The sequence below is a fragment of the Aedes aegypti genome, chromosome 1 (genome assembly GCF_002204515.2).
Source record: "Aedes aegypti strain LVP_AGWG chromosome 1, AaegL5.0 Primary Assembly, whole genome shotgun sequence".
Lineage (NCBI taxonomy): Eukaryota > Metazoa > Arthropoda > Insecta > Diptera > Culicidae > Aedes > Aedes aegypti.
Window position 1 is genome coordinate 267,820,680 of NC_035107.1, and position 27,804 is coordinate 267,848,483.

General features: G+C 35.6%; 1 protein-coding gene across 3 annotated transcripts in view; it reads right to left on the bottom strand.

Moving 5' to 3' along the window:
• Positions 1-27,804, bottom strand: part of LOC5568897 (acyl-CoA Delta(11) desaturase) — a 66,698-nt gene that overhangs the window by 16,508 nt on the left and 22,386 nt on the right. For 2 of the 3 annotated variants that reach the window (XM_021837742.1, XM_021837741.1), the window contains exons 2-3: positions 19,848-20,037; positions 19,358-19,538 (exon numbers count right to left, since the gene is read on the bottom strand). In XM_021837742.1, the coding sequence (XP_021693434.1) occupies positions 19,358-19,538; positions 19,848-20,006 (340 nt within the window). In that variant the 5' untranslated portion in view covers positions 20,007-20,037. Of the gene's footprint in view, positions 1-19,357; positions 19,539-19,847; positions 20,038-20,645; positions 20,743-27,804 lie in introns of those variants that run through there. The other variant, XM_021837743.1, reaches the window with a different exon arrangement.

Below are 27,804 nucleotides of genomic sequence, written 5' to 3' on the forward strand. Positions count from 1 at the left end.
AAAGGAGTCCAAGGATAGTAGAGAAAGACTTAAGCGAATCGAGAGATCAATAGATCAGGGTTCTGCTAAAACATTCGAATATCAGGGAAAAATGTTCGGTCTTGCTCGACCTTACCTCGACCTACAACTATAAAAGCCATACAAAATATTTTTAGGTTTCATACAAAAAAAAAATACCATAGGGAGGGCGTCGAAAAATCGCCAAAATTGTCTTACGTAATCAATGTACGGCCCCAAATCTCACCGTGCTGTTTTAGGTTATTTGCGTTATAAATGGGAACAATTGTTTGCCAAGGACTGATAGTAATGATACTCAACATACGATTTTACAAGAAAAACTCCAAGAAATATGTTTCAATTCAATTCAATTCAGGAGTGCATATTACCCCAGATATCCCTACAACTTTTTGCATTTGGATTCAATACACCAATTTTCTGTTTTAGGTCAGTATTTTAATCTTAATTCCTACAAAACCTATTTTTTTTAATTCAGGCTCGTTTAGAAATTTATTGAAAATATGTCAAAAACAGGTAAAAATACGATCATAGTACGTTTGGAAAACTGAAATTCTAGACAACCATAGCGGGAAATCAAAGAGCGTGGTTATAATGCTAATATACAGCCATTCCATGAAAAAGCGATCTAGTGGGTTACGCGAATTCCGTGAAAATTGAATATTTTGTTCCTTATCCAAAATAAGGATACACATGTTTTTGGATTTTTTGATTAGGGTGACCATTTCCAAAAAAGGGCGGTCGAAAAAAAAATCGCGACTTTGCAAAATTTTTGTTTATTTTTTAATCATAATTTTTGAACCGCTTGACCGATTTTCATTTTTTTACGCAAAAAATATAGAAATTTCTAGTTTTTTATATTTTATTTAAATTTTGTTCAGAGTTTTATAATATTTTTGAAAAGAAAGTAGCAATCTTAAGATTTCATTCCATAAAAAAGATTGGAAATCGGTTGAGCTGTTCAAAAGTTATGATTTTTTTAAATAAAAAAAATCTAATGCGCTGAGACCTACAGTGTGTGCCGATGAAAAATGACTGATAACATACATCGCTGAAAATTTGACAGAAACATAAAATTTTACGAACTTTAAAAAAACATGAAAACAGCAGTAGCTCCTTTGGTCCCAGGGCCTTCAAAACACAAAAAAAACGTATATTTTTGATTTTTTTTTTCATGTAAAACAAACATTTTTTTCCGAAATATTATATTTTTCTTGAAAGTCTAAAATGTTTAGCTTCCATTTCGTCCAAGAAAATTGTAAATCGGTCAAACGGTTCAAAAGTTATGTTATTTTAAATATAAAAATTTTGCAAGGTCGCGATTTTTCTGGTCACCATATTTCGGAAATGGTCACCCTAATCAAAAAATCGAAAAACTCGTGAATTTTTATTTCAGATAACGAACAAAATAGCAAATTTCCACGGAATTCGGTGACCCACTAGTTGGGTTTTTCATGGAATGGCTGTATATGTTTAATGTTCCACGCTCCGTCATCGTAATCATCGTCATCATCGAAACTTCAAAAGCAGTTTTTCTGTTTAAAACTGAAAACTATTCGATGAAAATATGTTCACTGTGTTTCGGTTGAAAAAAAGAATACAGTGAACACATTTTCTTGATTTTGAACGAAAAAACTGCTTTTGAAAATTCCGAAATCAATGACAGATCCTGCCCACTTTAGGATAAACTATGCCTTGAATGCAACTCCAATAGAACAGACCGAATCCAGGGACCTGAACTAATTTAGTCATCAAAATTGAGATAATCTTGAACAGTGAATCAATTGTCATCCAACACGAAGCAACAAAGACATTGTCATCTCCTATTCTTGTTGCAACAATTTTATTCCGCAACATCAGTTTATCATCACTTAAACAAAATATGACAATGATCGATCACCACGCCCGTAGCGATTTTCTGGGCTTCGCATTCGCATGGCAATTTTCGAGAACTTTCTCTGTGTTTGTAAACATTGGCACATTATCGAACAGCATCCATAAAAGAAATTTGGTTTTGTGTTCAAATAACTGATTAATCGCGAGTTGAAAAAATTGCAACAATGTTTCGTCTTGTGATTGTCATGACAATTTTGCTTTTGATTGTATCCTAATCCGTCAAAGTTGGGATAAACGGTGGTTAGCGAGTTGGAAAACTGAAACTCTAGACAACAGTTGATTGAAGTTGGTCTTCAGATTTGAGTTATTGTGGTTTTGTACTTTCACATTTGGGGATTTTTTTTATTACCGTACGGGTTTGGGCCGAAGGGTCTCAGATTTTCATGAAACTTTTTCCACAGACAGGGCTCCTGGATATATGGATAAAAAAAAATTGAGAAAAATTCAGGGTCGCCTATTTTTCCGGAAAACTCAGGTGGAAATTTTTTGTTTTCCCTTGACACTACTTACTTTGAAAAATCATAACTCAAGAACGAAGCACCGTAGAAACAAAGTTTTTTATATGAAAATTTAAGCAAATTTTCTCAAAAATCCAAAAAAATATGAACTGGAAAAAGTTTTCCACAAAATTTTCCACCGTTGGGAAAATTCGTAAAGAATAGCCGGAAAAACTATGCCCGAACTCGTGAAAAATTTTCAAAAAAATATTTTCGAGAAGGTAATTTTATATGCTTTAATCACTGAAATTTTTGGAATGCACTTTTTTTTCGTTTTTGAGTTATGGCCAATTTTGTGAAAAATGTCCAGATGTGCCATATAAGACTTTTCTTTGAAAATCATAACTCAAGAACGAAACATTGTAGAAACAAAGTTTTTATATGAAAATTTAAGCAAATTTTCTCAGAAATCCAAAAAAAATATGAACTGGAAAAAGTTTTCCACAAAATTTTCCACCGTTGGGGAAATTCATAAAGAAAAGCTGGAAAATCTATGCCCGAACTCGCGGAAATTTTTTAATAAAATATTTTTGAGAAAGAAACTTTATAAACTTCAATTCTGGTAACTTTTAGGATGTACTTTTCTTAAGTTCCTGATCTATGGTCAATTTTGTAAAAAATGCAAAGATTTGCCATACATGCCTTTTCGTTTAAAAATCATGACTCAAGACTCATCATGACTTGTCGAACCGGATTCAAATTGTCTCAAAAATATGAAATTTTTGAAATGGAATCAGTTTCCCAGGACATTTTTCACTGTTTATGAAAACAAATAATGAAAACCCGATTAGCTATTCAAGCTTTCAAACAAAGTATATTTGAAAAGAGCGATCAATAAGATCCAATCCTACAATATTTTTCAATACGCTCATTTTTCTTTCCTAAAACATGATCAAATATTGCTAGGATGAGCTGTTTGAACCATATATTTACAAATTTATAAGTTCATAAACAAAATTTCTTAAGAACGAAACTACATAGAAACAAAGTTTTCTTCAATCAGAATGTAGGCAATTTTTTCCTGTTAGGTAACTACAAAATTGACAGTTAAATAAATGGGTAGACAATATGACAAATAGGTATTTACCAATTCAAGTTTAAAGCGTTGAAATGGCTTGAGAATCATAAGTTTAGCAAAAACTAACAAAGAGCAGTGAGAAAGTGCAAGTGTTGTCTATCAGCTGTATATTCCCCGTTATTAATTTTTGGAAAGTGAAAAAAGTTTTCCCGAAGCTGTTGAAATGGACAAAGTTAAATATTACGAATACAATTCTTTATGCTGTAACCCCTTCGGACTGGACGGCCACAAATCAGTAAGGACAAATCTACGATCGATCAGCCAAGGCCTCATCAGTAAGCTTCATTCGAATGGAGTTCGGTGGATTACGGAAAAGATGAAAATTTGCGTGAAGTGCTCCATTACCGGTGACCAGAAGGCTCTCGTAACGGATCTTCCAGAAGCAATGGCGTTTGAGGAACAAGTTTCACCACTATCTTCGTTGACGTCGCCAAAGGAAACTCCTTCCTCGGGTGAGTCAGTTGGTTCTATAAATAATGTACAAAAAATACAAGAGCTTGCAAAATTCTTGGAAATTTCTTTTCAAGTAAAATCTTCACGTTTGGATGCTTCTAGTAGTGACTATCGCAATGCTTCTATGGACGAAATGTTCAATCAAATTTTGAGTAAAATAAAGACTTGGTTTCCGCCTAATATTGTCGATGTTACAGAGGATTTTAATTCCGTTTTATTAAATTTGAACTCAGCTGTTACAAAAGCCGAACCTGATAAGCAAATTGAACTTCTAAAATTATTTCCTAGGAATTGGTCATATGCCAAAGTTAAAGCTCATTTTGACGTGTCTCAACACGTTATAACTGAATCAAAAAAATACAATTTAGGGATTTATGGATCAGATGTCCAAGACATAGTTTCAAATTTTTACCTAAGGGATGATATCAGTCGGCCATTTCTTGGCTTCAAAGATACCATATCTATTAAGTTACCCAATGGAGTGCGCCAAAATGTTCAAAAACGCCTTTTGCTTGACCCTTTGGATACTTTATATAAACAATATTTGGAAACCTGTAAGAATGAACAGGAATCTGTCTCATTCACATCGTTCTGGAAACTTAAACCAAAACATTGTGTTTATGCAAAGGATTCATCGGCCATGAATGTTTGTGTTTGCATGATACATGAGAATATGAAATTCATGGTTGATGCATTGAAAAAAACTAATTGCTTTGAAGTTCATAATACAGAAAAAAAAACTTAACACCTTTTTGACTAGTCAAATGATATGTCCAGATAGTACAGATGATTGTTACTTGAGGTCCTGTGAGGATTGTAAATTAAAGAAATTAGATTTTGTTGCCAATCGCTTAGATGAAAACAACGTTGAAGAAGTTAAGTATTGTTTTTGGATTATTTCTCCTCGTTGTGAAATTATCAACAAAGAGGAAAATGTAAATGATTTTATAGAAAACTTGAAAAATCTCACAGAGAAGTTTCTTGTGCATCAATGCAAAGTAGATGAACAAAATAAATTTATAAGAGCTAAAAAGGAATCAGAAATAATGTGCCAGATGGATTTCGCGGAAAATTATTCGTGCGTGATACAAGATTCCATTCAAAGCCATTACTTTGTACGACCTCAAGTAACAATACATCCATTTGTAATTTATTACAAAGACAAATCTTCGATCAAAGTCTTAAATTTTGTTGTAATTGCTGACATAAAAAAGCATAACACGACATCAGTTTATGCTTTTCAAACAAAACTAATTTCAAGATTGAAAAATAAATTTCCTAAGCTTGAAAAAATCATTTATCTTTCTGATGGTTGCGAAGAGCAGTACAAAAATAAATCAAATTTCAACAATGTATGCAACCATGAAAATGATTTTAAAATTAGAGCAGAATGGCACTTTTTCCCAACCTCACATGGGAAAGGTCCATGTGATGGTATCAGTGGCAATATTAAGCGAATGGCTAGAGATGCTAGTATTAGAAAGTCAGCGGAAATTAATAACGCCAAACAATTTTTTGACTGGGCTGTGTCGCAAAAGGTGAAAGACCAATTTAAAAAATATTGGGAATTCATCTATGCAACTGAAAATGACTATTCAGAGGCTGAAAAATTACTTCAGGAGAGATTTTCTAACCTTGTTCCAATTCCTGGAACAAAAAATATCATTCATTTATTCCAAAAGACGAACGAAGCATTTTTGCGAGTGAATTCTCAGATACACATGAAAACCAAGAAAATACAGCATGCTTTGTTCTTAATACTACAAAGAAACAAAAATCTTCTGGTGGTAGCAACCAAAGGCAATCTTCCCGATTGAAAAAATAGATAGTTTTAAGATAAAATGTAAGTTATGCTCTGAATAATTGAATAAACAAAATTAAAGAAAAATATACAAAGAATCTTATTTGTTCCATAGAAAAGAAAGAATCCCTTGGAATGGAAAAAAAACAGTTTTTTCAGCTTTGCTTAACGGTGTAATGTTTCATGAAAAATATAATCCAATCCGATTTATACTTCATTAAAACCAATCCCATATCGTTGCTTTCAGATCTTTTAGAAAATTTGCAATTGCTTTGATAAAAAACCTTGTTTTTCTGATGCTTCGATTGAAATATGGGTTTTCAAAGAAAAGGCATTTTTCACAAAATTGACCATAGATCAGGAACAAAAAAAAAGTACATCCTAAAAGTTACTAGAATTGAAGTTTATAAAGTTTCCTTTTCAAAAATATTTTAATAAAAATTTTCCGCGAGTTCGGGCATAGATTTTTCAGCTTTTCTTTATGAATTTCCCCAACGGTGGAAAATTTTGTGGAAAACTTTTTCCAGATCATATTTTTTTTGGATTTCTGAGAAAATTTGCTTAAATTTTCATATAAAAACTTTGTTTCTACAATGTTTTGTTCTTGAGTTATGATTTTTCAAAGAAAAGTCTTATATGGCACATCTGGACATTTTTCACAAAATTGGCCATAACTCAAAAACGAAAAAAAAGTGCATTCCAAAAATTTCAGTGATTAAAGCTTATAAAATTACCTTCTCGAAAATTTTTTTTTGAAAATTTTCCACGAGTTTGGGCATAGTTTTTCCGGCTTTTCTTTACGAATTTTCCCAACGGTGAAAAATTTTGTGGAAAACTTTTTCCAGTTCATATTTTTTTTTGGATTTTTGAGAAAATTTGCTTAAATTTTCATATAAAAACTTTGTTTCTACGATGCTTCGTTCTTGAGTTATGATTTTTCAAAGTAAGTAGTGTCAAGGGAAAACAAAAAATTTCCACCTGAGTTTTCCGGAAAAATAGGCGACCCTGAATTTTTCTCAATTTTTTTATTCATATATCCATGAGCCCTGCCTGTGGAAAAAGTTTCATGAAAATCTGAGACCATTCGGCCCAATTTGTACGATAATAAAAAAAAATCCCCATTTCATCTTATTTTTAGGTATTTGTCGGCTGATATAATCATAATAATCATAGCGGGAAATCAAAGAGCGTGCTTATAATGCTAATAAACCATTCCAAGAAAAACCGATCTAGTGGGTTACCGAATTCCGTGAAAATTGAATATTTTGTTCCTTATCCAAAATAAGGATACACGTGTTTTTGGATTTTTTGATTAGGGTGATCATTTCCAAAAAAGGGTGGTCGAAAAAAAAATCACGAATTTGGAAAATTTTTGTTTTTTTAATCATAACTTTTGAACCGCTTGACCGATTTTAATTTTTTTACGCAAAAAATTATAGAAAGTTCTAGTTTTTTTTATATTTTATTTAATTTGACAGTTTTATATTATTTCTGAAAAGTAGAAATCTTAAGCTTTCATTCCATAAAATGATTGGAAATCGGTTAAACTGTTCAAAAGTTATGATTTTTTTAAATAAAAAAATCTACTGCGCTGAGACCAACAGTGTGTGCCGATGAAAAATGACTGAAATCATACATCGCTGAAAATTTGACAGTAAACGTGAAATTTTCTGAATTTTCAAGAAAACATGAGAACAACAATAGCCCCTTTGACCCCAAGGCCTTCAAAACACAAAATAAACGTAATTTTTTGATTTTTTTTTATGTAAAACAAACATTTTTTTCCGAAATTTTATATTTTTCTTGAAAATCTAAAAACTTTAGCTTTCATTTCGTCCAAGAAAATTGTAAATCGGTTAAGCGGTTCAAAAGTTATGTTATTTTATATATAAAAATTTTGCAAGGTCGCGATTTTTCTGGTCACTCTTTTTCGGAAATGGTCACCCTAATCAAAAAATTCAAAAACACGTGTATCTTGATTTCAGCTAACAAACAAAATAGCAAATTTTCACGAAATTAGATGATTCACTAGTTGGCTTTTTCATGGAATGGCTATGTATATGGTATATGTTTAACGTTCAACGCTCCGTCATCGTAATTATCGTCATCATTAAAACTTCAAAAGCAGTTTTTCTGTTTAAAACTGAAAACTATTCGATAAAAATATGTTCACTATGTTTTGGTTGAAAAAAAGGATACAGCGAACACATTTTCTTGAACCGTTTTGATTCATATTACGGACAGCTTCAAATTCCGGACACTCTAGTTTGTATGGGAAACATTTCACACGAAATGTTTCATATTTTGCCCTTCAAAAGTTCTCACTTTTGAGGCTTGTTTTAATAAGTAGTTTCAAAAGATATCTATTAAAATTTATAATGCCCTACTGCTTTAGACGTCTTTTAACTGGTTTGACGAGTTCAATTTATCATTTGGCTTTTCTACCTATGATTTACTTGAGCTGTCCGGAATTCGAATCAAATTGTCCGGAATATAAGGCAAAAGTGAAGTGGCGTCCGGAATAAGAATCATAAAAAGTCCACAGATTTCTATTTATTTAAAATTATTCATGTTGCGGAATCAAAATTTTCACCCACCATTCGCAAGTTAAGTGTTTCGAAGGCTCGATAACGTAGAGGAATCATACAAAATGATTTATTTTATATGCTTTATGATGAGTTATACTTCACAGAAGCCTTAAGTGTCCGTAATGTGTATCAAAACGGTAAATTGTCTTGATTTTGAACGAAAAAACTGCTTTTGAAAATTCCAATTACAGATCCTGCCCCCTTAAGGATAAACTATGCCTTGAATGCAACTCCAATAGAACAGACCGAATCCTGGGACTTGAAACAATTTAGTCTTCAAAAGTGACATAATCTTGAACAAACACCGAAGTAAACTTTTCCAAACTTTTATTCCATTTTCTTTGATACCCAGCATGACTTGCCAAAACATATCAGCCCCGAATAATGATGCCATTTATATTGCCCGAACTGTACTTCATAAATCACCGCTTATCACGCATTCGACTAAACGTCCATGTTAATAACACCAATTTGGGACATTCACTTCCCAGTCAAACGACCACTTTTATCCGATTGATCGCATGATGGCTGGCTATTTTTGCCTGCAGCTAGAAATATCTTCACATGCGGCAGCCGGTGCGCTTCATTAGAATCCTGTGCACGCATTGGAGCTTGTCTTACGAAGAACTCGCGCTTCTGGATGAATTCGAAATCTGCGGACGTCATATCGGCGGACGTTTCAGCTGTGCTAATTTGAATAATTTCGAGCATGCAAATATGCTGGCAAATGAACGGTTATTTTCTATTTCTGAGATTTAGAATTGCATTACTCGAAGCTTACATGAGGAAAACTGCAATTTAGATAATGCTAAATACTGTCTGGGTCAGTATCAAGTTGATCATTACCATCTACTTGATTGAGCATTATCTTATTATTAGGGATGGTACACAAATTATGTCACGCAAAATTTCAACTTTTTTGACAAACTATGGGTCTTAAACGGAAAAGTTGCTTAACGACTGGATATTATAGCTGGTAAACAAGATGTTTTCGGCCGTTTCAGTCTTAGAGAGCAGCGAGAACAGTATTGCTTCACTATCCGACGGTTTCGGTAATTTATTTTACCTTTTTCAAGGATTCTAAATTTTTTTTTTTTTTTGAAATTAGTTTCGATTACGAAACCGTCGGATAGTGAAGCAATACTGTTCTCGCTGCTCTCTAAGACTGAAACGGCCGAAAACATCTTGTTTATGGGTCTTAAATTTCGAGGAAAATGACCACGTGGTTTATGGACAGCCCCTTATAGAATGATAAGCGGGTCATTTAAATGCTTATCGGTTATCTGGGTAGTGAAACTTTTATCACACTCAACGCTCAACAGTTGCGTAACATCCGACTAATCTTAACTAACCGGAAGCAACCTTCAAGTTATAACAACGAGTTTCATTTAGCTGCTGTTCCACAGTGCGAAACTCAATCTCATCAGCTTGATTAATCTGCACTTGCACTTTCAACCGTAGATACAGTGGGTAAGGTGAGATTTCACCACGAGCGCCCTTCTATAGGTCAACCGTGGTCCATTGTAATAACGTCCATCAGCGCAGATGCAAACTGTTTTCATAAGACATTGGGACGATCGTCCACACCGTCTTGAGGGGGCTGTCAAGTCTAAAAGCAGAAAAAACGGTTTATGCTCCTTCCAAGCATCCGCGTTATTGATCATGTCATGCTTTCTGGTCTACACCCAGGTGGTAAAGATTTTGCTGGTGGAAAGTCTCGGAAGAGCTAGCTACTACTACCAACTGTAGAAAATGCCATCTGCACGGTTACATTCCACAATACCGAACGAAAAGTGACGCATTTCCCTCGGTCGTAAGTTGAAAAAAAGTACATCTACATGGTCTTTTGTTAGTACAGTCGTTGTAGATTGTGTGAAAGTAGGGGAAGTGGTGGTAAAATTAACATGGGTGGAAAAATGAACACCTTGCCTTTTGTCGAGAAAAAACAAATTTCGATAAATTTTTATCACGCACGGACGATTTATAGCATAAATAAGAGTGTTCGAGTTGATACGTAGGTCGATTGAAGTGAAAATATCAACGGAAACTAAGAATTAAGAAAACCACGTTTGAAAATTGAAACTGACTTAACTTTTAGCTCGGAAGACTTGAGGTTTTTCAGTAATTCCCCTTACTTACCTTACTTATCGTTATGATACGAGGTAAAATCTGATACCTTTAGAATTCTCTTTGAATGGGTTACAATCATTAATGAATATATTTTCTGTAGGGCAATAAAATTTTTCAGAAATATTGGTTCTGCTCGCGTTTTTTGAATGATGTTCATTTTACCACCAACAGCTGTTCATTTTACCAACTGGTGCAGGTAAAATGAACATTTCCATCGTTTTTTGCTAGCGACAAAAATATGTGAAAATTCAGCAATTTTAGTCTGAATTCGTGGTGCTGCTATAGATAACATCCCTGTTTTTGATGTTGTGGGATAGAACTATACAAATTCCTCGTTTTTCTATCAGAAACAAGACGATTTCCTTAAGGTGTTCATTTTACCACCCCTTCCCCTATAGTGTTCAATCATAAGTGAGCATTGATGTGAGTTCAAATTTAATTAACATTTTTATATTTATACAAAAACCGTAAAAAAAAAACTATTTCCGTGAAACTGAGATTTAACGTATAAATTGCCGAACATTTGCACACATACGGTTAGCACAGACAAACAGGCATAACACTCGGATTTATTTCACCGTACAGTAAAATTGTGCTAAATCCTAATATTTGGTAGCTTGCCACATGCTCACTCGTGACGCTCATATGGCGTCTGTGCAAGTGATATACACAAAAACCCCTTTTTCGAATCCCCTTTTCTTTCCTACGTCCAAAACTGCTAAAACATTCATATTTTGTATTGCAATACCAAATTATCTCCAAATTATACATAAAAACTGAAAAACAAGAATATCAAAAAATATATTCCGGATAATCGAGTCTAAAATTCCAGATAATCGAATCCCGGATAATCGAGTCCGACCTGTAGTGCTATTCTATTCTTATTAATCTATTCTTATCTAGCCAGCATTGATCCTACTTTTGAGTTTTTCTGGAATTTAACTAGTAATGAATGTTTTTATCAAAATCTTTCGAAGTAATGAGCTCAAGTACCGTTCTGATTCAAATTCCGGACAGCTTCAAATTCCGGACACTCAACTTTGCATGGGAAAGGTTTCATTTGAAATGTTTCAAAATTTTCCGTTCAAAAGTTCACAATTTAGAGACTCGTTTTCTCAAGCTTTTAACATAGCAAACCATGAAAATTTACAATGCTCAAGTAGTTTTGACATTTTTCTCACGGCTGCTAGTGTTTATTTAACAATTTACAACTTTGCTTTTCACGAACTGTCCGGAATTCGAATCAATGCGTCCGGTATAAGAAGCAAAAGTGATGTGGTGTCCGGAAAAAGAATCATGAAGAGGACACACATTTCCATTTATTTGAATTTATTGGTGTTGTGGAATTCAAATCTTCTCCTACCATTCGAGAGGTAAGTATCCTGATAGCATAATAACGGAGAGATATCTTATAGATTGCTTTAATTTATATGCTTTTAGATGGCTCATACTTCGAATTGAGCTTAAGTGTCCGTAATATGAATCAAAACGGTACATTGTATCTAAGATGTTCCACTAAGTTTTTGTTTGAAATTTTATTTGGCTTTGGTAAGGAGTGTATCGAAAAGTAGTCGCAAACATTCAAAACAGTCTCAAAAATAATGGGTTGAACCTACAAATAACTTTTTGATCAGAAATGCTTTACAATGTATTTAAAAATTATGATGCGGTGATATTGTTTCAATAAAGTGGTACCGTTTTGATTCATATTACGGACAGCTTCAAATTCCGGACAATCTACTTTGTATGGGAAACATTTCACACGAAATGTTTCAATTTTTGCCGCTCAAAAGTTCTCAATTTCTAAGCTCGTTTTAGTAAACTTTTTCCATAAATATCTTTGAAAATTTATAATGCCCAACTACCTTAGATGTCTTTTTAGTGATTCGACGATTTCAATTGATGATTTGACTGTTCCATTTATGATTATCATGAGCTGTTCGGAATTCGAATCAAAGTGTCCGGAATAAGGGGCAAAAGTAAGTAAGCGTCCGGAATAAGAATCATTAAAAGGCCACATATTTTGATTTATTTAAAATTATTCAAGTTGCGGAAGCGTATTCTTTATCCACCATTCGAAAATTAAGGGCTTCCGACGCTTAATAACGCTAAGGAATCATACAGAATGATTTATTTTGTATGCTCTATGCTGGATTATACTTCACTGAGGCCTTAAGTGTCCGTAATATGAATCAAAACGGTATCTTGCATGATAATTTTGCAAATTACTAACAGATGTCGATGAAAATCTTGCACACCTCTGAAAAAATTGATATGTTAATAAATGTGTTAAATTAAAAAAAAATGGTTTTTGTTTATGCTAATATATTCTGTGCCACAACTCTCATGACATAGTGTAAAAAATATTTTGAAAAATTCATTAACAAGCATTTGAGAGCAAATACAAAAATCGAAAAAAGTCGATTTTTAAGGACCTCGTTTTTTGATTTTTTCTTTCAACTCGTTAATGGTAATATCGTACGATTGTAACGAATATTTTTTTTTTTTTATTGGAAAAGTTTCTTTCCCTATTTATGAAGTAACGTAAGCAAAAAATGTTACTCTATATAATTACCGCTGTAAATGACAGAGCTTTAAAAGTTGATTAAACAAAAGTGACTTTCTAAAACCGACCTTGTTCCAATAATTGAACTTTTTAAGAGCAATAATTTTTTTTTTTTTGAATTTATTTTTACGTGCTGTGTGAAGTAAACATATTTTCCGATAGGATAAGCTTTTCATCCTATTTTGTTTGATATACATTTTGTTCAATACAAATCGTCGAATCTTCAGAAGACACTTCAAAAATGTAATTTTGTGCAAGATTTTATTTTCCATGCTTTATAAACCTTGTTGTATTTATATTGAGACTGCATATGATTCAATATTTTTTTAGTTGCTTCAATATTTGATGACATGATGAAGATTTGCGTGAAAAAAGCTTTTGAAAAGATGAACTATGCTCTGAGATATACCGTTTTGAATGTTTGCGACTACTTTTCGATATACTCCTTAGGAAACATTGGACAAAATGGTAAAATATTAAAAAATCGCTAGTGTTTCTCTCCACATGAGATAACTTCACGAAGCTATGATTTTCAGGTATTTTCAATGTGAATAAAAATTATTCACTTTAAATTTAAATTTAATCTCATGTCAAATAACTATGGTTTTCGATAGGCAAAAAAAAAATTTATATGATTTTTATATGATTTTACGGATATACAAAGGCTTGGTTTTGACCCTTCTTAAAATCGACCACAGCTGATATCGGATTTTTGAGTTTATATTCAAATTTCATATACTTAAGTTTATAATTTCCAATAGAATGAGTAATAGTCTGATCATGTATCGCAACGGCAAAGATAAATATATTTTTCAGATTTTTATTGCACGTAATTCATTTAACGGCACAAATCTCCCAACTGGTGGGGAAAGTGCCTTTGGAGCCGGCCTTCTGATGGTAAAGTCGTGCCCATACTGTTTGGGACACCCTATGGTAGGGATTGTTCAAATATTATGTAACGCAACAGGGGGAGGGAGGGGGTCTTCCGTAGTGTTACGGTCCATACAAAAAAAAATAAATCTTCCATACAAAAGCTGTTACGTGGGGGAGGGAGAGGGTCCAACATTGGCAAATTTTGCGTTACGTAATATTTGAACCATCCCATAGTAGTTTACATCTGAGAGAGAGAGAGGAGACAGCTGGCTAAGATTGCGAGCTCCCAAAAGTCAAGAGAACCTGTTACCAACTGGAAAATCAACACATTCGGAGGGCAGAACGCAAAAAAAGCGTCAAAATTCAAAAACGTAATTAAAATTTCTAGGGGTTTTTCGATGCTTTCATACTTTAAAAAGCAGAATACCTAAATATAGTTGTGTGTTGGCTAACTGCTATTGATATTTTTCTGTATTTCATAGAGAACAACATGAAGTAAATATGATTTTGACCAAAATATATTCATCTGTGCACTTCCCAAGAATTGAAAAAAGAAGTCAAAAAAGGCGAGAAAACATGCCAGCTGTCAGTGAGCTGTTTATTCTCACTCAGGTTTACATTGATTCAGACTATTCAGACTCACTATTATAGGAAAGCCACACTATTACTAGCGCAAAGGAGCAAAAAAGCTAAGGTATTAAATTGTTTTCTGCTATTTCCTTACTAATTTCCAAGATTTAAATTTAAATACAAATTCATATCGTTTTGACAAGGGTCATGTTAGAAGAATAAACATAAAAATAACACGCTTGAAACCACACTACCGCTATCATTAGGACATACACTACCACTGGATCAGTCACCCTATTGAATTTGTTCGAGTTTGACGTTTGCGCACTACCGCCACCTAGTTTACGTAAGGCGTTGATGTTCGCGGTACTATGTTTTAAATTGATGATTTTATTAACGGATAATAACAGTCTGTTATGTCTGTTTGTCTAAGCATACAGTATTGGACAATATATTCGCATTTTTTTCGATGTTCCCTACAAATATGGCCAGTAGGCTAGATCTCAGATATTTATGGAGCGATATTTATCAATTTGTCACATCACGTCAAACATAACAAAAATTTTAACATATATTTTTGAGATTTTTTTTTAATTACGAGTTCAAAATTAGTAACAATTTGATTGAGGTGAAATTTTTGAAGCAAAAATTTAAACGATTTAACTGAAATTTTGAAAATCATACACATCAACCGTATTTGGCAAACTTGTTCACCTTTTCCCAATCTATACACTTAGATTTTTTTCACGAGCTCGGCTGTGCGAATCTCGGTTTCCCGATTTTAACCGAGACTCAGCTAACAATTTGTCCGGTTGCTTAGCAACGAAGCTCGATTTACTGATACTCGGCTTTTATTTACTGAGATCCCAGGAAATTTGTTTGCCGACTTCTCGGCTGTGCGGATCTCGGTTAAAATTAGCCGAGATTCGGCATTCTAATTTAAGTGTGTACAGCTTTGCTGAAGATACCATGCAACTATTCCTTTTTTTTAATTCTATTCAAACCTCCGCTTTATTCAAACCGACTGTGCTTGAACTTGTGATTGGAAAAATCATTGAAAAATATATATTCATTTCCAAGTTTTGTCTGAAGAGCTGTGGAAATTTCATTCGAATCAGTTCATAAATATCTTAGATATAACCCTCTAAAGTTGACCATTTGGTATGTAAAATCGAAAAGTTGCAAATGTATTGTCCAATACTGTAAAAGTAGAAAAGGAAAAATAATCATAATAAGAGATCAAGCCTTTCAAAAATTCAGGTTTGATCAAATGAAATAAATAAAACATTGTCAAGTATTTGAACATGATGAGAATTGAACAATGAGTTTGCATTTTCTGAAATTCATATAGAATTGCATGTGTGAGCTGAAACGCAAAATTTAAATAATATTCTGAGTGAAAACCTTTCAAATATTGAATAATATTGTATCATACACTGAAAATATAAGGTTCCTATGCAGTATTTGTATTTAAATCTTGCATTTTCTGTATATCCAACAATATACAGTAATAGGTTTTGTTAATGGTGCATAAAAATTTTAAAACAAATTTCTGCTACACATAGTAAAACGGAAAATAATATTGGACGACGTAATTTCAAGCAATCGTTGTAGCAACAACGATTCGGACCTTTTTTAAATAATTATGATGAAAGTACCTTAATTCCACTTAAATATTGGTTCATAAATCTACCTAGGTATCCATGAGCACTAATAATAAGCTCTTAATCAGCATCAAACATGCATACTGGTATTATAATAGCACCAGGAATACCTACATGTCTAATAACAGCACTTCTACTGCAAAGAACCCCTATTACTACATCATAAATGCTCCTATGCCTGATGCATACAGGCATTAAATAAGCACTAAAGATTAAACTCGGAAAAAATGCGACACTTTGTTTTGGGTGTATCTTTTCATCACGTGGGCAAAAATTAATGAATGTTTTTTAATACTAGTTTAGAGTGTGCAAAATTTTATCGCGATCTGTCAAGTATTTTTCAAGATGCATTCGAAACAAGAAGAGCTACGCCAGCAAATCGCAGTGATCGAAAATCCTTGTCAGTCGCGTAGATGGATCGGCAAAAGGCTTGAATTCCACCAATAAGCCATTTTACGAGACGTTTCGGAACAGCTGATCGCCGCGACGGCGTCAATTGACAGGAGACCTGGGATTAAATTACAGCGTGAATTTTAACAATGCCTCATCTTACCAAACGGGGACATGGAGAAAATGACAGAAAAGAGATCCAAATATGTTCGTTACTGCAACATTACACATAGTTATTGTATCAGCTACCTCTTTGTTACCTATATTGCACATAAAAAGGCACTTTTGTGATAAGAAATATTTTAATAATTTGTCTCCATTTATGTTTTCGCCTGGATGAAAAGCTACGCTAGAAATGCGTACAGTCATCAACCATCATCATCGCGAAAACTGATGGTGATGATTGAAAAATCCCAGGTCTCCTGTCATTTGACCTGCTTCGTAAAATGGCTCATACACCCTGTTCCGCGTTGTGAAGATATTCCAGGAGACGAAGACCATCGAGCGTCGCGCTGGAAGCGGCCGAAAACCGAAAACGGAATACTCAGAGAAGGCGCGGAAGATAAGGCTGTATTTTAAGAATAACCCAAACCTTTCCCCCCGAGACGTGGCCAATTCGTCGAAGCGGTTCGTCCAGCAGACCATGAAGCGGGCTGGGCTACGTGTTTTTAAGGACAGGAAGGCACCAAACCGGACTGGCAAGCAAAACACGGTGGCCAAATTGCGTGCGCGGAAACTGTACCGTGAGTGGCTGGACAAGCCAGGTTGTCTCGTCATGGACGACGAGACATAAATCAAGGCGGACTCCCGCCTCGAGTTTTTTTGCCGGTGCGTCCCTCATGGGGGTTCCGGGAAAGTTCCGGAAGAGCAAGATGGACAAATTCGCGAAAAAGTACCTGTTGTTGTTCGTTACAACCGGCACAATAAAAGGGCAGATTTATCGAGAGGAATGCTTGCAAAAGCGCTAGCTGCCCTTTCTCCGCACTCACCGTGGTCCCACGCTGGTCTGGCCGGATCTCGCTTCGTGCCATTTGGCGTAATGTAATGAAGATGAATCGAAGCCAATCCTCAAATTTTCAAGAGCACAAATCTGGAAAAATAAACATTCATTTAAGCTGAAAACTTAAGTTTTCAGCTCAAACGGATGTTCAATTCTCCAGATTTGTGCTCTTGAAAATTTGAAGTTTGGCTTAGATTTTTTTTTGATAAGCATAAGACTCGATGTAAAAATAACATAACGTAAATTTAATGGTATTTTAACTCCATTTACACCATTTGTGTAAAATTACGTCCAGTTTGACTGAAATGGTTTGTGTTACAAATAATATTCAGTTTAATGTCACGGAAAATTACATCAATTGTAACTTAAATTTGCGTCATTTTACTTGCTTCAATAAGTCGGGCACTTATGACTTAAACTTCAATGATGTTTATGTGTATGGTTTAAATTAGTCTCTTATTCCCCAACAATATTTATCAAGTTGATTCAAAAAATCATGGTTTCTCCACACCGCTCAATCGATTCCAGATCAAATTCAGAGTCTTCTCCTCATTTAGATGACAACTGAGACTGTACAAGCCCTTCAATACCACGTTCCCCGAATAGCTCATTTCCCCGCAAAACGTTTGGCACTTATAATTGTCATAACTTCATTGATTTCAGGGTGGCGAATTAACCGATCATCTGATGCATCGTTCTTAATTTCATTGGCAGTTCGTGAGTTTCATCATCCTCGACGTCTCAGGCAATATATGTTTAGTCAAGAATGACCAAATACCTTCTTTTTTTTTCAAATAGTTATCGTTCGTAAAACAAAATATAACATATGGTCACGAGCGATGGGTACCACTGGGCCAGTACTTTTCAAACGAAATTTTTAATAAATATTTAAAAAAAAGCTGATCTAAGTTACCCTGATTGACGGTGAAGCAATGTTAAAAATATTGATTGTTTTTACAACTCAACAGCAAACACAAATATCACTGAATTATGGCATTTGAAACAAAACATTTAATGATTTCAACGAAAACAGTTCAAGTAACGTAGAATTATGATGTTTTTTACAATTTTTACTATAACTTTGTTGTTTGAAGTCATAGAACTTTGGTGTTTCGACATTTTGTCGTATATTTTCACTTTCAAAAACATGTCTGAAGATACTGAAGCTCTAGACTAGAACGTGAAATGAAATAAATATACGACGGGATGAACCAGCATAGGGCTCAAAATCGCTATAGTAATAAACGAAAAAATCGAATTCAGCGCCATCTGTTCGTTAAAATTACCAACTAACTACAGTGCCCGTTCTATTTTGGTAACATTTCTGTTGCCAAATTTGAATCATAGGTTATGTTCGAGTCTTTTATTTGAAAATGTATTACATAATTATCAAATTCAAATCTTGAAAATGAAATCAAAACGATTCTGTCATTTCCTAGAAACGGTTGAGATCATCGAAGCAATATCATAAGCTGTAGCCTATTGTAATGATTGGAATTTCCACTTATAAATCACCCACTAGCACACCCACTTGAATTCCTAAACGTTCTGGAATCATAATGAAGTACATGCGATATGATGTTCACAAAAAAAAGAACCTAAGAACCTTCGGTCTTACACGTCTCTAATAGAATGCCGCTCACGAGACGTCGTTTAGTCGTGTCCTTCTCTCTGTATTTTGATGGCACACGTTGTCGTAAATTATGTGAGATAGGAATGCTATAAATCAATACAGTGATTTCAGGGGATGTTATGTTATACAGTCAATTCTGCACAACTCAACATTGGACAACAACTGTTCTACAAAATCATTATGATATAGGATGATTCACCTACCTAGTAGGATGGTGCTACCCTTGGCAACGGTAAACGCCAGATAGAGCCCATACAGGAATCCACCGTGCAGATACACGAAAGCGATTATGTTACGCCACACCAAAGCGGCCTGGAAATAGGAGCTGCTGGTACTACTACTACTGCTGCTGCTGCTGGAATCAGTCTTCTGGAGTTCGTCCACCTGGTTCAATAAAAAAAAAGAAATATGTTTAAACCAACAACAGCGAACGGTAAATCAAAACCACCCAAATTTGTAGTAAAAATGCAAGCTGTCATTATATTATCTGTCTTGCAATGAGTGAAATTGTATTGATGTGATTTTTATAGATTTTATGCAAATTAGGGGTGTAAAAAATCTGAAAAAATACTGTTGTGCTCTGAAATTGTTAAGCTACCTTGTGTAATCAAAATTTAAGAACTATTGGAAAAACTAAAAAAAGAAAAACAATAAATTGTCGGAGGAGATTTCCCTGCCCCTCGCATAACCTACCTGTACACGTGCCTTCGCTGTCACTATCGTAGTTGGCTCTGTCGTGGTTCGCACATTCAAAATCGATTTGTTTGCTTTGATCTGGTTGTTGTTGGGGTCTTCCGGTTGTATGCACGCCTCTGCCAGGAGCAGTGTATTCCCAAGGACGTTCGGTGCCATCGTTGAAAATGGCAGAGCGCAGCGGGGGCTTCTGAAATGAAGATGTCGAGAGGGAGAGAGAAGGAAACACGTGTATCGATTATTGCTTTTTAACGACATGGTTGGAATTTTTCGAGGGGGTTGGACAAGAGGGAATCTTTTGTTGGAATCACAAACTTAAAATACGAACGTTTATTGCTTCAGAATCGTCAACGGGTTCTAATTATAGAACGGTGTGATTTGGATGATTGATGAAATATTCATGTAACACCATCCCTCGTAAATGGAGTTCCCAGTAATATAAACGAAACACCCTCCTTTGGAAATCCAACAGTCTTCCTGATGCAGAGATTTCATTCCGCCTCGATGGAATACCAATGAATTCCACAATTTCTTGCAGAAGCGACCGAATTTGCATCGGTTTTTATGGCACCATAAGCCATAGCGTAGCTAGGATACCCAGATTCTCTAGCTACGCCTTTGCCATAACTCATGCTAAGCCATGTCTGATGGGACGGGACGTCTTCATTGTCGCGTTTTGATGACAATCGTCACCAAGAATCAGAAAACGCAAATTTCCCTCCAAAAGGGCACCGGTTCGTTCTCACACACAAGTCCAACGCACTCGACGCTGCCCAAGCAAGGCCAGCCGGACCTTACTTTATGGTTCGGATCGAAGACGGCCACCGTACGTGAGTACAATTGATTTCTATTTTGTAAACAATCAAGATCCCGCCTTGAGCCAGCAAACAAAGAGTTCACCTGACCAACTGTCAATAACACATCCCGTATGTGCGATCCGAGATGACGGATCCATACAGTGTACCAATAAATTAATCTCTTAATCAATACGCACCCTGAAACGCAAATAACTTGCGTTCCATGCCGATTCGCACGTTCCGTGAAACGCATCGCTTTCGGTGCGTTGAGTTCCTTGCGCGTCCTTTGCGTTGATTTTCCCCCGAACTTTTAAGAAGAAATCGAGGTGAAACTTAATGTTTTGCGTTAAATACGATCTGCCGCACTGTAATTTCCTGATCTGTTGCATGGACGTGGGCAGGGCGAAGCCGACGAAGCGCAGCAGGCTTTTGTTTGATTTTTGGCGAAAAGGGAAATTGCAAACTGGTTTATCCTCGTCGGTCGTCGGTCACGACCCCTTGCTTGGCTCCTTCAACTATTTGCGCGAATGTATTGTATGTTCACTTTCTCCGACAGCGCTGATATGCGCGGATGACATGTCAACGGTCGGCGTTATGTTACTCAATATGCAATAAGGGTACGACGTGACAGCTGCAATTGCACTTGTGGCCAATGGCAGTAGTGGCCCGCTTTTGGACAGGTTTACGATCGCGCTTATGATGAGCGTTAAGTAATCGAGTTTATTTACAGGGAAGCTGTAAAAGGACTACCATAAGCGGGTTAAATCGGACGATGAGTTTTCTCCAGGTCGAAACAATGAAAGTGTGAAATTGAAATCTTGGTGTAGAAAACCTAAAGTGGGTAATTAAATTAACAAATGAGGCAAAATGGCTTGAAGTGTATTTAAAAACTGTTCTTACTGCGTACTATTCATTTAATTTTTGTTGCCAAGGATTTCACCAGAAACAGGTATGTGACAAAAATACATCATTGAATTTCTAGGAGTGCTCATTATCCATTGCACGGTCAAAGTTATTTTTTTTTTCAAATTATTGACCAGAAATCTTTTCTTACGGATTCCTTCTGGAATAACTGTGTAGATTTCGTTATGAATTTATCCTGAGATCTGTCCATAAATTTCTTCAAGACTTGCTCTAAGCATTCTGACAAACAATTACAATCCTGAAAATTTCACAGTTTAAATCGAAAGACCAACTCAATTCATATGCCATTTTGGAAAATAGGACTATTCCGCACTTGCATCAACCTTTTGTATGAAAAGAAAATGTGTTTATATTATCTGAACTTAATTTAATTTAATCGGTTCAGCCATGCAACCGTTAAAACACGTTACACACAGAAATTGAAGCCGTCAGAAATTTTTCAAGTGTAAACAAAAACTTTTTTCAAATTGTTGAACTAAAAGCGTAGAATTTCTTCGGTTTTCCATTATCAATCGATTGATTAGACTATGGGCAACCATATCATACAACCAGTGTCATGGACTTTGTCGCCAAACGATAAAAAATGCTGGGGATCCAAAAGATATATTTTAAGGGTCCAAAATGTATTGGGGTGTCAAAAATAATAAAAAACAATACTTCATAGTTCAATTATTTTCGACGTTTTTTGGATCCTACATGACCGTTTGGGCACACTTTCCTCACTCGTAAATTTTTGTCATGTATCCATCTTGGATCCTTAAATTGTTTACGTCTCCAACTTATAGCGAAACGTCTGTTCTCCAGGTATATTTTTTTCAATTACTCTACAATTTGACAAAGAATTGCTCTGACATTTCTCTAATCATAGAGAAATGGACAAAACACTTTCGTTAGTATTTGAGGGGGTAAAACCACCCAATTAAAATTTAGTGCAAATGTAACCATTCTCTAGGCCCTCTTTATACGGCTTTATGCTGAGTAAAGGCGCTGTACATACGAACGAAAGCTTCTATGCGATCCTTTTACCAACAAATCTGGCGAATCTACTCAGCTACTTTTAAGCTGTGTTGGCAGCTCTTATTCAAACCGATCATTGCTCTATCTCTACAGTTATACGACAAGTAGCTGTGTAACATCTTCGGAAGGCGCTTTCTCATCCATTTCGCAACTGTTGAATAATTATTATACAGCTTCGCTGTATTATCGATTAAATATTATTTCAAGCTGTTTCACAGCTTCCGGAATTCATATCATAAGTATCTGAATTTAATGTTCCCAACGTTACCTGCCACCGCTTGGAATCGAACTCACGATCTCTGCATCCACAAGTCTCGACGCTGTCCTTGTTACCACCAAAGTCTATATCGAAAGGCAAAGAAAACACACCGTTTTGTTCTACATCGAAAACGGTTCACACAATATTTTATAATGATCGTAAAAGATGCCATAGCCGCGCTTACACCACTTCATCAGGCTGTAAAAGGGTGCGAAACGTCAAACGCAATGTTTACATCCAACAAGCTGAGTAGATGCGCCACAAGTTGTTGTTTTACAGCATACTGCTGTATGCTCGATGTATAACTAACGACAAAGCGCTTCTTAAATATATATATATATATATATATATTGAGTAGCATAACAAATCATATTGTATAGAAGCAGCCGGATTGATGATGGCGAGTTTTATTCCACATCATTAGGTTTCTATCTTTTACGGTGTTGAGTTACAGCTTAGTGAAAGCAGCAAAAGCGATAACTGACGAAATTTATTCAGCTATGATTTGTAGCTGCAAAACGTTTGCGTTACAGCTGTATTAACGCTAATCGTTCTTTTTTGAAAGCTTTCATTTTTTGCTGCGATTGCTGCTTGAATTCAAGTGTTATACAGCACAAACCAAATAATCTTGGCTTATAGCGCTAAAATTGTTAGTTGGGCAAACTTTTACACGGGAGTGTAACATCATCTTGTTCAAAATTAAAGTACTTGGAGCTTAGCTAAAACTGAACTTGATGTAAGCAACAAAATGGGTAAGGAATCATTGAATATATCAACTCTTCAAAGAAGGGTCAATGGCGGTATTCAAGGTTTTGCTGGAGGCTGTCCCAAGCCTTTGCAGGTAGCTTTTCTAATTCATCAGCTGGAAAGCTTTCGATGGAAGATTTTTTTAACATTGTGCTGGAGGTTTTCCCAAGCTTCATTTTTGGCCACAGTTTTTACTATGAGATGATATGTTTGTACTTACATTCTAGTTCTAACATGTTGGGAACATAATTAAAAATTTCTCCATAGTAATTTTCATATAAACCTACATTGTCTTTGGGCCACCTTTAAATGACCACCGAAAAAACGGAACATTACAAAGGGCACTATTTTTATGGTAAGGATTGTAAGAAAGATATGGGAGATTGGATTTTTAAACATTTTTGAATTTTGAACCTCTAAGTAAAATGACGTTTTATCGTTGACGAATGAGAACTTTTGACCGCAAATGAAATTTTTAGATTAGTTCTAATATTGCACCAGGAATTCCTTCAGGAAAACTTTCAGAGAGACCATCAAGAATTTCTCCCGAAACATCTCAAATGTTTCCACCAGAAATTTTTCCAGACACTCTTCCAGAGATTTCTCCAGGATTCCCTTTAAAAATTCGTTCAGTGATTGTACCAGAAATTCCTCCAAGATAATTTCTGCTAATATCCCTGCAGCGATTTCTCCAGGAATTCCACTATTCCTTCGAGGATTCCTCTAGGAATTCTTTTATGGAAAACTTTTGATTGTTACTAGATTTTTTAGACCGGATTCCTCAGAAGATTATTCCAGGCATTTCTGCAGGAAAATCTCTACAAGGATTCTTTTAGAGATTTTGCGAGGAGTTTCTTCTCAAATTCTTCCATAGCTTCCTCTTAGTATAATCTTTACTGGGATTTCTCTAAGAATTTTTCCGCTTTGCAAGCAAATGTTCCAGGGATTGCTCCAGCGATTCCTTCAGAGATTTCTTTGAGGAATCATCAAACGTTTCTCCTGATATTCCTATAGAGCTTCCGCCAGAAATATTTCCAGCAACTCCTCCAAGGATTTCATCAGGAAAATCTTTACAAAAGTTTTTGGTTTGTCCAGGAATTCCTCCAGGGATCTTGGTGATTACTTCTGTTTTTTCTCAAATATTTTTTATAGAAATTCCTTCAAGCATACTTGTAGAAATTTCCCCAGGTAAACTTCCCGAAATTCCCACAAAAATCATTCCGGAGATTTCTTCAGGGTTTCCTCTATCGATTCCACCAGGAATTTCTCCAGATGTTTCACCAGGAACTCCTACAAGAGTTTTACAAATAAAAACTTCAACAATTCTCCCAGGGATATCTCCAAAAAAAATCACCACATGAATCACTCCAAAAAAATTTCCAAGTGATCCTCCTGGAATTCCCAGAGATTCGTTATCGGCCTCCAAAAATTCCTGTACAAATTTTTCTAAAAATTGTTTCATGAATTCCTTCAAAGATTTATTCAAAAATTACCCAAAGTGTGCCTTCAGGGATCTCCAAGATTTTTTCCAGGCATTACTCGAGGAACTCCTTTTTCGGAACAATTTTCAGTGGAACCCATGTGGAGTAATTTTTGAAGAAATTCCTAAAAAAAATTCTGGGTATATCTCTGGAGGGACCACTGTAGAGATTTTCCTGGAAGAATCCTTGGAGGAATCTCAGGAAAAATTCCTGTTGGCATCTCTGAAGGACTATCTGGGTACTTTTTTGAATGAATCAATGGAAGATTACCTTGGTTAATTGATCAAGGGATCTTTGAAGGATCTGGGTAAATGGCCGAAAAAATCCCCGGAGGTATCTCAGGAGGGATTCCTGGAGAAATTCCTGGAGTAATCCTTGGAGGAATCCCTCGAAGAATCAGTGTGACGAATATGCGGAAGGAATCCCTGGAGAAATCCCTGTAAAAATGTTTCTGGAGAAATCTCTAGATAATCCTTGGATGAATCCACGAAGAAATCGCTTGGGAAATATCTGGAGGAATGAATGGATCTTCCTAGAGGAATCTAGGTAGATCTTTTCCTAATGTAATCCCTGGAGAAAATCTAAGAGCATTTTTTGATAAAATTCCTGGAGGATGGTCCCATCGTTAATCTTTGGACGATGTTCCAGAAGAATTGTTGAAGGAATCCCCGGAGGAATTTTTAGCTGGCGAATCTCTGAAAAAAAAAATTCTGAGGCAATCCCTGGAAGATTACCAGCAAAATTCCTTGGAGTAATTCACCTGACTCTGATTTATATTTACCTTGCCTGAAGGTGTGTGAGCTCGAATCCCGGTCGGTCCAGGATCTTTTCGTAATGGAAATTTCCTTGACTTCCCAGGGCATTATAGTAACTGTCACACGATATACGAATGCGAATATGGAAACGTTGGCAAAGAAAGCTCTCAGATAATGACTGTGGAAATGCTCATAAGAACACTAAGCTGAGAAACAGGCTCTGTCCCAGTGAGGAAGTAATGTCAGGAAGATAAAAAAACGCAGAAAATTTCTCTAGAAAGCGTTTTGTATACTTACTGCTTCGCGTTGAATAATGAGTTAACCAAAGTGCGATGTTTAGCTATGGTGCGCATCTATTCCTTCCATCGTGTGGATCATGCCAACTATTGGAACTCGAGTTGCTACCCGGCAAAGTTACTAGCAGTATAATTTGTATGTGTACGTAGTTCAGTGTGGAGTATTTTTGAGATTTTGTTTAAATTTGAATCGTGGTTTTGTGAAAATACAGTGCAAGTAGTGTCCTCATGCAGTTTTCTCTGTCAGTTAGTTCGACTTCAGGCCATAATAGAACAGTCCACCGTACTATACCATCATCCACCATCAACACTATAGGAGCTTCTAATACCCACCACCAGAGGGATGGACAAGATATGTTGGTAACCTTCATTGGGTAGCGATACGGTAATCAATATGGTCGGGTTAACGGGCACGAAAATGGTCTGGGTCACCGACCAATACCGAGAGGACAGTGATCTATGTAAAATAAGATCACTAATCGAGCAACCATCAACCGATGAAGGTTTAGTGAGCTCAAACCACGTAGTGCAGAGCTGGTGAAAAAGTACTATATAGAGAGTGCCCAAGTGTGTGGTGCAGAATTGGGCAACAGGTAATTAGCAAACCACAAACCTGTCACAACCCTTAAGCCCAACTCCACACTCTGAAGGACCCCGATGTTTTGGCCGTCCATCTTAAGTTGAAGATGAATCGAAGCCAAAACTCAAACTTTCAAGAGTACAAATCTGGAGAACCGTACATCCAGTTGAACTGGAAACTTAATTGGTTAGTCACCACCAGCTAGTGACCGATCTATTTAGTTTTCAGCTCAATCGGATGTCTGATTCTCCAGAATCGTGCTCTTGAAAATTTTAGGTTTGTATTCGATTCAACTTCACCTTAAAGAAGTAATCGTAGATGAATTTTTAAATAATCTCCATGAAAATGCCTAGAATGAATAAAACAATCAGCGTAGGAATTATGTACGGTTTTGATTTATTCTGAAATATTTTTTGGGATCCCTTTGGGGGATGTTTCATGAAGGATCTGTGACAAATCTACAAGAAGTAACAACTGAAAAAACGGCGTTCTTCCACGTAAAAGAAAACATATGGAGAAAATTTTGGGATCATTTCTGTGATATCTCCCGTGTAATCTTTGTGAAAATTACTCGATGTAGCGTTAGAGTATTCCAGAATTTTCTGGACCTAATCCAGAAGAAATTCCTCTAAGCAACTTCTGATAAATCTTTAGTAGCATCCCTTAAGGAGTTTCTGAAGAATTCCTCGGGATCGTTTTTAACCATGTTTCATATGCTCATGAATGGCACCTGGACCCTGCTCGTAATCCTTAAAATTCGACTTTAAATCATCAGGATCTGGCCATGAATCCCAGGAGTTCACTAAGAGTCACCAGATTTAACTGGAATATCCCGCAATGAATACACAGGATAAATAAGTTTTGGATAATTTTATTCGTGGACGTTTCGCATAATGTTAATTTGCGTTATGCGAATTAAAATGCTACTTGTATTTGTATGAACTGCTTTGTGCAAAACTTTAATCATGACAAACGTGCTTATACGAAATGTCCTTATGTGAAATGGATAAGCCCCACAATTATTAAACTAGATTAATTATTCTATTCATCAGGAAAAAAAAACTGTATATGAAGTTAATACAAAAAAAAACTCCATGTGCG